The sequence below is a fragment of the Embiotoca jacksoni genome, unplaced genomic scaffold (assembly GCF_022577435.1).
Source record: "Embiotoca jacksoni isolate LCO1_2020_lvr unplaced genomic scaffold, fEmbJac1.0.p SCAF_67, whole genome shotgun sequence".
Classification (NCBI taxonomy): Eukaryota; Metazoa; Chordata; class Actinopteri; family Embiotocidae; genus Embiotoca; species Embiotoca jacksoni.
The window spans coordinates 893,381-905,105 of NW_027185422.1; the positions used below are offsets into that span (position 1 = coordinate 893,381).

The 11,725-nt window shown below is 45.1% G+C and overlaps 1 protein-coding gene across 1 annotated transcript; it reads left to right on the forward strand.

Moving 5' to 3' along the window:
• The first annotated feature begins 6,192 nt into the window (after positions 1-6,192).
• LOC138214058 (Krueppel-like factor 6) lies at positions 6,193-11,497 on the forward strand. Its single transcript, XM_069175420.1, has 4 exons — positions 6,193-6,500; positions 8,788-9,370; positions 10,192-10,315; positions 11,068-11,497. The coding sequence occupies exons 1-4, from the start codon at positions 6,399-6,401 to the stop codon at positions 11,117-11,119; spliced, it is 861 nt and encodes a 286-aa protein (XP_069031521.1). The 5' UTR covers positions 6,193-6,398; the 3' UTR covers positions 11,120-11,497.
• The last annotated feature ends 228 nt before the right edge of the window (positions 11,498-11,725 follow it).

The window sequence follows — 11,725 nt, forward strand, 5'->3', positions numbered from 1 at the left end:
GTCCTTCTGGAAGGTTCTCCTCTCTTCACAGAGCAACACTGGAGCTCTGTCAGAGTGACCGTCGGGTTCTTGGTCACCTCCCTGACTGAGGCCCTTCTCCCCCGATCGCTCAGTTTGGCCGGGCGGCCGACTCTAGGAAGAGTCCTGGTGGTTCAAACTTCTTCCATTTACAGATGATGGAGGTCACTGTGCTCATTGGGACCTTCAATGCTGCAGAAATGTTTCTGTACCCTTCCCCAGATCTGTGCCTCAATACAGTCCTGTCTGAGGTCTACAGATGATTCTTTGGACTTCATGGCTTGGTTTGTGCTCTGACATGTCCACTGTGGGACCTTATATAGACGGTGTGTGTCTTTCCAAATCATGTCCAATCAACTGAATTTACCAGGTGGACTCCAATCAAGTTGTAGAAACATCTCAAGGATGATCAGTGGAAACGGGATGCACCTGAGCTCAATTTTGAGTGTAATGGCAAAGGCTGTGAATACTTATGCACGTGATTTTTTTCATTTTTGATTTTTAATAGATTTGCAAAAATGTCAAAAAAATGTATTTCACCTTGTCATTATGGGGTATTGTGTGTAGAATTTTGAGGGAAAAAATGAATTTAATCCATTTTGCAATAAGGCTGTAATATAACAAAATGTGGAAAAAGTGAAGCGCTGTGAATACTTTCCGGATGCACTGTATGTCATGATGTAGACTGCAGTCCCATCTTAGATGTTGACAAAACTGACACTAGAAAGACGTGCTGTACATCAGTATCAGGGTATGCTATTAATACATTGATATTTTATTGATGTTTAACATTGATAATTTAATGTGGTTGTCTATTGACTTATTCATAGTAATTGGTTACTGGCCCCCACCAACCTACCTAATGTTTATTGTACTGTATTTATTGATTGCAATGTGTCTCTATGCTGTTCTTTTCTGTCTCTGCTCTCCCCTCACCCCAACCATCGAGGCAGATGGCTGCCCATCTCTGAGACAGGCTCTGTTGGAGGTTTTTCTTCCTGTTAAAAGAAGGTTTTTCCTTCCAGCTGTCGCCCATGTAACGCTAATGTAATATTATTTGTCGCTGAATTGTTTGGTTCCCATATTGTTGTAAAAAACTTTACTATGCTAAGTCCCCTGAGATGATGATGATGTTGTGAGTTGCTGCTATATAAATAAAACTGAATTAAATTGAAAAAAGATTTACCATGCCTAGCTAAAGTTACTGCAAAGGGCAGCGCAGTCCCAAATAGCAAAAGTAAATGTTTTAATGTACACTTTCTGCTGGCTGTGACAGTCACTTAAGCAGAAACACAAAACATAAGAGTAAAATATTACTGAACGCTTTTGTTTTGGCGCAAGCGGCTTATTACAAGCCATAGTTATGTTCCATTGTGACAGTGACCTCTAGTGGCCATCGTATTTATGACAGGAGCAAAAGAGGAAGTGAAGTGGTGTCGGTATAAAACAAAAAAGTCAACATAGGGAGGATGTCGGGGTGGATGAACGGGTTGATGAAAATCGCCTTCTCGGAAACAGTTGCGTTTTCAGTTTCAAACTATAGTTGGTGTTTCTTTATCTTGACTGCAGGTTTATTATTGTAACTGTGATGACGAAGGACCACTGTTTGTTCCCTGTTCAAAATAGACAGTCTGTTTAATTATCATTGTAGCCATGACAACATGGATTACCTATTTAAATCCAAACCCTGATCTTAACTTCCCCAAACTTGAATCATTATTTTTGTGGCAAAAAACGATCCCATCAGAGACAAACAATATTTGTGTTGATCGTTCAGGTCAAAAAACTTTTGGTTCTTGTTTTGAAAAAGTTCAAACCCTGCATGTAAACATTATCTTTTTTGATACTCACCCAGCAAAAAGTGAGTGTGCTTACTCATTTGCAGCCCTCAGCTTCACATCCACTCAGGTCATCCAGTGTAACGACGTCATGCTGTTGGACTGCTGGGAACTGAAAACCTTGCCCAGTAGCCTTCTTGAGGGCAGGTGTTGAACGGGGGAAGAGCGCGTTTGGTTTCTTGGAGATTTAAAGCAACATCCCCGTCATGTTTTCTCTTCTAAACAGGAATCCACTCCACTTTAATGACTGAGGTCTTATGATTCTGATTAATCTTCAGTGCATCAAAAACCCCAAGATCACAAAGCCATGTGATGTAATGAAGCAATTAAATGAACTCTACTTGTTTTTGCTGCAGAGTCGCTCCACAGGCTTTTGCTCGTTGTGCCTGCTCCATGCTTTTTACATACTGTACTTTCCTTCACTCTGAATATCTTTGCATTTTGATTAGCCTCAAGTAACAGGCGGTTGGGGTTCCACACACTGAATATGTTAGCAAAAATCAACTCCCTCACGCATTCAATTTGTAATCCCACCAAATGGCATACATTTGCGAGACGATCAATCAAAAACGCAGACACAACAACACACACGGCTTCTAAATCATTGTCATTTGTTATTATGCTATCTGACTTTTTCTTTCCTGATGGCAACAACAAAACTTTTTAGCCTAATTGCAGCCGCGGATTTCTAATCAGGCACCAGACGCTGTTTGCAAATTAAGAAGTGGCCGTTATCTGCTGTGCATAGAATTTTAGGACAGCTAATTAAAAGTGAGTGACCATTTGCTGGCATGGTTTCCAAATGCAGGATTTTAACTGTGTGCACTGGTTGCGAAACAGCAGTGGCTTGTTTTCTCTGCTTGACTCGTGTCATTGTTTGTCAGTGTTGAGACTTTAAGAAAAGACTTGACTGTGTGGCCTACGTTGGTCATGCGCCGGCTGCTTGTGCAGTTCTTAAGCTGTGGTGTAAATATTAAAGTGACTGCTTTGGTCGCTGTTCAAAGATATAATGTTTTAGCATCTATTTATATGATATGTGCACAGAATCTAAAAGAAGACCTATCGAATATGTAAATATGTACGTATAAGATTATGTGCAGCAACAAACAATATGCATGATGCATACCGTCCGTCACGCTGGTTCTGTATGTGTTGTTTTGCTGCTCTGATATGTTGTTAATTATATGTTTCTGCACCATTTGTGTCATTTAACCGAGCAGTAAAACGACCACGTTCTCAAAACAGACAAAGCCGTCACAGATGCAGCGTACATGCAGTTCATGTGACACGTGCAAATACACGCAAACAACACCTGACCGGCGCACAGCTGTGCTGATTATCTGCATGCTGCTTATGCTCAATATTTGGTTGCTATGACTTTGTCCTGTCACAGATGAGCATCTCACGTGCATCGCCACCAACATCAGTCACTGCTACGTGGCAACTGGTTGGTGTGACTCATGTTATCTTTGCATCAGCGTCCACCGCGATGAACACGAACTGCGCAGGAATCTGACTCTGTGGTACGTGTTGCAGAGATGATAGATGCATACTTTCATGGGAGGGTTTTTTCTTTTTCTTTTTGGAGTGAGAGAACAAAAGTGTCACTTTAAAAATAAAAGCTGGTGAGTGTGCTGCAGAAACACACGGACACGAGTTTCAGATCAGAGGCTGACATGGGACATATTGCCGTTTACGTCATTACATAAAAATGGATGTTTGTTTCGCTAATAAATAAGAAGAAGAAATAAAAACCAACATCCGACAGATCGGGTCTCTGATTTTAAACAAAGCTAACATTAGTTGTGTTTTGAATACTGAAAGTCGATGTGCACATAAAATCTGCGAACCGTTCCAACCAATAGAGGAACAAGAGAAGCTGCTCGTTGTGGCATAAAATAAAACACAAAAGAGGAGGGGTGAGGCTTCGGTAAAGCAAAACGAGAACTTCTAAAACAGTGTACTCTTAAAATTGATATGTATTCGTAGAAGTGGGTTACAGTTTGAAGTGTTAGAATTGCTAGCATTAAGCCTGCTGTACTGAAACTGTTGACGTCATCCTGCATTCATGTGGTCTGGACTAGAACGAAGGCAAATCATTTCATTCAGTTAATCTTGCGTTTGACATGAGGAATCTACGCGAGTTTACTTTTCCAGTCATGTCTGTATCATTTAGTGCCAAATAAAATAAAAAAAATAGATCAGGGATTTCAGAGAAGTATGCAACAGTGTAAAAGTGTAATTGGTTATCATCTTAACTGTCACATGACATGATGGATGGCGTCATCCCTCAGAAAATGAACATATGCAAAAGTGCTAATGTGCATGATGTCTATCTATGTAGTATATAATGTTATCTTTACTATGCAAAGTTGTTGAGCTAAAATGGAAGACAGAGACGATGGTGTATTTTTTTATCATCAGTTAACACTTCAATTTATAGGCGGGTCAATACTCTAACTGCATGTAGCAGATGAAAAGAATAATGGAATATAGTTTGTACTTTGTTATAAGGTTGACAATCAATCATTGATCTTTACAGGAAGCGTGACGCTTCCCCACTTCGGATGTGTGTCGTGGCAGAGACCCGCTGTCGCTCCCTGAAGCCCATCGACTCATGACAGAATGTGATGCTGCTGAGTGCTGCAAATGTGCCCACAGCTGAGATCTCAACAAAAGAGACTCGGTTGTTGGAGGCGCTCGACCGGGCCGATGGGTCAGACAATGGAGCTCTGTTCCAAATATGTTGTTTGTCACATCGCCTGCCTTTAACTCGTCAATGCCGCCCGTTGTTCCACTTGACTTCAACTTTATCCCACATCTTATGCAATTGGCTATATGGTTTCACTCACATCTATGGTATGTTAGCGAGCTTAATAATAGCCCAGCATTAGTCATAGTGTTGTGACTGACGACGCTGAGGTTTAATATTCTCCGCTGACAACTGAGAGCATAAATTCTAACTAATTAAAGCTTAACTGTATCTGCAGAGAGGAAGTATGCAGTTTAACTCCTCACTGACCAAAATAAAAGCCTCATTTTATATTTCATTTCTATCACCTGTATTTAAAAAAAAAAAAAAAAAAAAAAAGAGCGATGAGACTTTTGTAGAAATGAAGTTTTTATGCTAAAGACATAATAAAGCATGAAGCACCGCACACATCCAGGCCATAAATCTCTTCATATGTGAACATGCATGTCTATTATCTCTGATTAATATTCATGTTTCTTTGATGTTGGGTGGAGAAGCAACGATCATTTACATTCAAAGGAGGAAAGAAATAAGGGGAAAATACATTTGTGGACGAGTGCCAGTGTGTATTTATAACATGTCATCTTAGACCTGTGAGAGGAAGCCTATATTGCCATCTTTTATTAGCAACTCACCATCAGTGTGCACCATGGGTGGCCCACACTTTTATTTATTTATTTTACGTTTTCCTCTTTCGAAAAAAACAAGTAAATCTGTAATGTGGCTTCATGAGAAGAGAGAGGAGCCTTCCAAGAGAGAGCCACAGGTGATTGAGATCAAAACACATAAATGCACATTATCACCAGCAGAAGTGCACTGTGTGCCTCCAGCTGCTGCCACTACAATAACCTCCACAGCGTTTTTTGTGAATAATCATCTTTATGGCAACTCTATTATAACTTAATAGCTTATTAAATTGTCTACACTGTCACAGGGAGACTCATAACCCTCCTCATGGATCTCTGGACAGCCATGAAGAGGAGAGCTCCATCAGATTTGTTTCGTAGACCACAGAAATTGATCAGACTTTTGATGATCCCCCTGAGTTCTGCAAGACGCCCGGAATATTGCTGGCACGGTTTTTGCGCTCCACAGACAGGAGACCAATCTGAGTGTTTCTTCCAGAGATCCACTCCTCACATTCACAGCTTCAAGTCGCCACGAGAAGAGAAGTCAGCAGCGTGTGTGTGTGTGTGTGTGTGTGTGTGTGTGAGATGAAATAAAGGCAGTTCAAATGTGTCTATTTTAGAGACGTGCGCTTCTTCTGTCGCCGCTCCGGAGAAGCTGGAGCTCAGCTCACATTTGATTCAGTACAAAACTCAACTTCCTCGTTGTGGTAAGAGAGAAGTCCGAGTTATATAGCGCTCTAAAAATAGCCCGGATTTGGCCCAATGGGAGCCGGAGACGCTGCGAGCCGTGCACCAACCACAGCAGACAGGATGAGTGTGCTCCGGCTTCGCCATTGGCCAGAGGTGGTCTGGTAGGCGGGTGGTGCGCTCCTGAGAGCCCATTGGTAGACGTGCCGAAACGTAATGTAATCACATGGGGGTGGGTTTGTCTGTAATTTTGAATCGGGGGGGAAGTTTACAGTGCGCTGACGGACTTTTGGAGAGTTCAGTGTTGTGCGCTCTCGGTGCGTCACACGCTCAGACCCTCCGCTGGAAGTGCACGACTCCAAGACTGTATTATACATGCAAAACACAGCCGAGACTTCTCTCTGCAGACTACAGGCTTCGTTTCTTCTCCAAGCTTGAATTCGCGTGTACTTGTGGCTGAATCTCAGGAGTGAAATGGATGTCATCCCCATGTGTAGCATCTTCCAGGAGCTCCAGATTGTGCACGACACCGGATACTTTTCTGCTTTACCGTCTCTGGAAGAGTACTGGCAGCAGGTAACGACTTGTTCCCTCCATCTGATTGCGCAGCTTGTCAGACGGTCCCGCAGCTCGCGTGTGATTGTTTGACAGGAGTGCGAGGAATGTGCGTAATTTCGGGGAACTTGTTGTTTTTTTTTCAGTGACAGCTGCGTGTGGAAGGTCCAAATGTCAAAGTTGTCCACGTTTAATGCGGAGCAACAGTTAATATCAGTTTCCCTGTTTAAACTCGGATTGCCTGCGTTTGTAGAGGAAGTGATGGACGTTTCATTAATGACAGATCCCGACGATTTTTGCATAACATTTACATTTGCTCTCATAGCATGCGGATCTCTTGTTATTCTTATATGTTAATGGACTTTACAAAACCACTGTAATATTTCGTCTAATTCTTGTGTTTCCGTATGTTAAAACATGCCTGTAGCTGTTCTGTGGTGGTTTGCGGATGCACATGTTTCTGTAGATGATTTCGGCTCGTACTTGCTGCTTGTCAGAGGTACATTAAATGAAAAAACACGCTGTGTTGCAGATTCAGCGACTGAATGGTGATCCGTGCGTCTTTGCGCGTTCGCTCTCCTCTCTCACTACCCCCTCTCTCTCTCTCTATCTCTCTGTCTGTCGCTCGCCCTCTGTCACACACACGCACACACACGCACACACACACACACACACACGCACACACACACACATGAGAGTGACAGACTGTCAGAGAGAGAATGAGAGAGAGGCTGATTTCTGTTCCAGTCTGGCTCGACCCGGCGGCCCCCTGGATGACAGAACAGTGGAGTTTTATACTAGGAGGGCGTAAAAGTCGCGTTTTGTTCGGGCTGGGAAATGAAATGAATTGTTCCACGCGCTCCACTCTTCTTCTGTCCGTCTCTCTCTCCGTCCATCAGATCTTTTCGGGCTCGGTTCCAAGTTGCCCTCCCAGGCATTTAAAGCTCGCCTGGGATTCATCCAGCTCTGCTGACGAGAAACATTTCAACTGAATGCATTCTCTCTCTCTCTCTCTCTCTCTCTCTCTCTCTCTCTCTCTCTCAGTCCCACATTACTAGACGTTCCCACAATGTTCCCACTTTAAACTAGAAAGGCTGTTTATAGTTACCTCTTCTTCTCCTATGGTAAAGTGCATCTACTGTATGGTTTATTGACATCTGATCATTCTTTACAGACATTTTGATATTGCAATAATATTTAAAAAAAAAAAAAAAAAGGTCTAATTTTAAAGGTGTTTCAAGCTTACATGGAGTGCACACTTTTTTTTTTAAGTTCTGTGTTGTGATCAGTTCCTCCAGAGACAGGATATCCCACTCTTTAATTTTAGTACATTTCTTTTCTTTTTTTTTAAACCTAGAGGAACAAAGCCAAACTTCATTCAAAGAATAGGTTTCAGAAGAGTCAGAAACGTATCTCGTGACGCCTCAGATCCATCGAGTGCCTCCAGGCTTGTGGTGTATGACTGACTCATTCACTTTTATTATAATAACATGTGGTTGCACATTGGAACGTGCATGATTGAGGAAACTGCACAGGCTCTGGTCGCGGCCTTTCGTGTCTGGCCCTGCGCTCGCTGACTGCAGAGGGTTAAGGAAGTGCTCTCTCACTTCCTTTTCACCGAAAAATAGGCCCCACAATCCACAGCGGCTCGTGCAGTATTCATGCCAGGCTTTTTATGGACCCCCGTGAACCAGACCTCCCTCCTCTCGGTCCCTGGTGTGCTATGTTATTTCTAGCGATGCCTCCAAATGCATTATTAAATCCACATTATGTTGAATAATTGATAGATTTAAAAGATCTACAAGCACTTCCCTAACCCGTAGGGGTGGGTGGGGGGGTGGGGATGGGGGGGTCCCTGTAGCATATGTAAATTTCATGACCGACCTCTACACACACCTACACACAGTCACACACACACGCAAGGCAGACGCACAACCGTGCATGCGGTAAGAGCATCTTGTTCTCGCATGCTCTCAGAAGGAAACGTGGTGCTTGTAATCTTCCCTGATACGGCCGCTCACGACGCACTTCACCATCCTCTGCATAGGACATTGTGTCTTGCCTCGTTCCTGCAGACAGAGAGGAAGCAGGGCCGGCGGTGTTACAGTGTCACAGCATTTCTTCCCTCCTGCTGCTGCTTCTAAGAATAAACCCAGAGCATGCAGGAGAACGCCAGAGTTTGTGCTTTCTGTAAAAACAAATGGCTTTTTGGTGGCTTTTAGGGACTTTCAGGTGTTGATGAGACGCGTTCGGTTTCAGGGCTCAGGCTCCGTGAACTCACTGCTATCTCGTGTTCCCTTCCACACAGACGTGCCTGGAGCTGGAGAGATACCTCCAGAGCGAGCCCTACGTCTCGGCCACGGACCTCAAGTTTGAGAACCAGGAGGATCTGTGGAGCAAGCTGATGCTCGCCTGCGGGGACAAGTCGAAAGAGTCGGACCCAAAGATCCCCCACATCAAGGAGGAGGAAGACAATCAGGACAGCCAGCACCTGGACGCCGGCGGCTTCAACTCGGACGCCAGCAGCGAGGCCTCAGACAGCTCCGAGGAGCTCTCCCCGACCCTCGACTTCTCCTCCGGCTCTTTGACTGACATTCTGGGCGACAGCGGCGAAGACCTGAGCTCCGCCATCATCAGCACGCCGCCATCCTCGCCCGAGCTCGGCAAGGAGGGCTCGGTAGCCCAGGTGTGGAGCGGGATACAGACTGTGCTGCACTCGCCTGGGAAAATAAGGACTGGGGGGACGGAGAGGACCCTGGAGAGGTCGGGGCTGACCAGCGGGGAGGCGTCGCCCGACGGGAGGAGGCGGGTGCACAGGTGTCACTTCAACGGATGCAGGAAGGTGTACACCAAGAGCTCGCATCTCAAAGCACACCAGCGCACGCATACAGGTAAACACGCCTGGCGGTGAAACCTCTGAAAATGAATTCAGGCGCTGATTTCTCGCTTTAATTCTCCCGCATACTTCAAATAGTTTGTCATGAGGAATGCCCTCAACTGTGACCTAATTCACAGAGGAACGTGACTTCATGCAGGGGGGGGGGGGGGGTGTTCTTATGTGGCCGAGCTGCACCCAGAGGATGTGGATCCTGAAAACAAATCAACAGTTCTCAGATTTCTCCGTGGGAAAACACTCAGAAACTCACCCGTTCAGATTCACTTCGAAAAGAAAAAGAGGGAGAGGAGAAATTATGGGAATCTGACATTTGCAGTGTTTTGTAAGGGGGGGGGGGGGGTTAAAAGTGTGAGCAGTTTCCCCTTGTCACCTTTGACCTCTGCCAGGCTTGTTTACAGCTGTGCCGCCCATTAGCAGAGAAAGTCGCATTCCTAGCATCCCTCTCCGACCATGTTAGCCGCATGCTTTTTAATGGCCTCCAGGACCATTAGGAACAGTCACTAGTGGTTTTTTCATGCAGCTTTCCTCCCCGTTACATAAGCCCTCTCCTCCAGCAGCTCCTTACAGCGAGCTGCATACCACAGCTCCTGAGACCAACGAGGCAAAGGGGTTGTTTTTCTCTTCAACTTACGGCAGTCAGCCTAATCTGCTTAGCACCTGCACAGGATCATATCCCACAAATCAGAAGTATAAAACCTACTCCTTCTGTAAATATCGGGAGAGGTGGCGTTTTAAAAATGTGATTTTAGAAATACTGAACGCGTACCTCTGCCGACATTTTTCCAATGAATGTTGTCTGTGTTTTGTTTTTTGAAGGCGAGAAGCCTTACAGGTGTTCGTGGGAGGGCTGCGAGTGGCGCTTTGCACGAAGCGACGAACTCACCAGACACTTCAGGAAGCACACCGGAGCGAAGCCATTTAAATGCAGTCACTGCGACAGGTGAGAGTTTCACAGAGTCTCCAGAAATGTTCGCGTCACCATCCCAAGACACCAAAAAATAAAAAAGTTTCTCGAACGAACTGCTGTAATTTAGCAGTTTGTTTGATCGCTCGCCTCCTTTGAATGACATCCAGAGTAATTCACCTTTCAAACATAATTCTCATTCCCTCCTTCACCAACAAAGAGAAATGACGTGGTAGGTGGAGGCATGAATGAGGGTTCAGGATGGGGTGATGGATTGGGGTCGAGGTCAAGTTGGGTTGGATGGAAAGAAGAGTTGTTGCGCAATGACATGAGGGACAGGTGAAATGGGGGATTGTTGGAGAAAAAGCACGGGGAGCAACGCATCAGTTGGGTCCTTCATCAACGACTGAATATCGTACAGAGAAGGAGGAACAGTTCAGGTCTGCGTCCTCGTCAAAGCAAACAGAAATTACTGATGGCCAATAAACAAACATCAAAATGGATGCAAAGTTGATGCCGCCGGTGCGTTCATCGACGCAGATGAAACACAATCTGATTTAGTCTTTAATTTCCATTTATCGCGTGTTTACTGTGAGGTGTTAGCATCGGAGCTAACTGTCTTTGAAGGATATGAGCACCAAGAGATTCGCCCCGTTTACCTCTTTTTTCTAACAATCAGTCGCTGAGGCAGCTTTACAAAGAAAAAGAAAAAAAAAAGTCAAATGTAAAAGTGTATTTTGATGTAAGAAACAATAACGTCTAAAAAACATCTTTTTTTCTCCACTCAGGTGTTTCTCCCGCTCCGACCACCTGGCGCTACACATGAAGAGGCACATCTAAGATGGCCTCCGTGTGGAGAGCTCAGAGGGATGATTCGTGTTGATTGTCCTGACCTGTGACGGGGGGATCAGCGAGGCCGGTGTGTCCCGGGAGCGTTAACAAGGGGCACCGCCGTGTTCCAGTCGGTCGGAAGAACGTGAAGCAACGCAGGCTATTATTTGCGCCGTACTTAGTGCCTCCAACACCTCGCTGTGGAGATTGCTCTTGAAAGGCTTTTTTTTAACGGAGGAGCGGGAGGAGGAGGGGGGGGGGGGGAGAGAGAGAGAAAGAAAAAAAAAAAATAATAATAAATTGGGAAAAATCTGGGCCGGAGAAGATGGGAAGAGACTCTTCTGTATGGCGTTCGATGCTTTTTTCCTGGAGGATTATGGGACTCTGGGGGGCGGGGGGGGGGGGGGGGGGGGATGAGGTGGGGGGGGGTGGTAGGGGGGTTCCTCCGTTGACAGTGTGTTTGCCTGTGCGCATGGGGACTGTGAGTGCCTGTGACTGGATGCCTGTGCTGGCTTTATGGCGCGGATGGAGCTTGCATTGTGGAGGTGGCGAGTGAATGACATGATGGACGATATACGAGGGAGGTCTTCGTCTTCTTCTTCTTCTTCTTCTTCT

What these genes read in the sequence shown, in the direction of transcription:
- LOC138214058 (XM_069175420.1), top strand. Translation starts at nt 6,399, where the DNA reads ATGGATGTCATCCCCATGTGTAGCATCTTCCAGGAGCTCCAGATTGTG. An exon ending in TGGAAGAGTACTGGCAGCAG is followed by an intron (nt 6,501 to 8,787) that starts GTAACGACTTGT and finishes CCTTCCACACAG; the next exon opens with ACGTGCCTGGAGCTGGAGAG. An exon ending in ACACCAGCGCACGCATACAG is followed by an intron (nt 9,371 to 10,191) that starts GTAAACACGCCT and finishes TGTTTTTTGAAG; the next exon opens with GCGAGAAGCCTTACAGGTGT.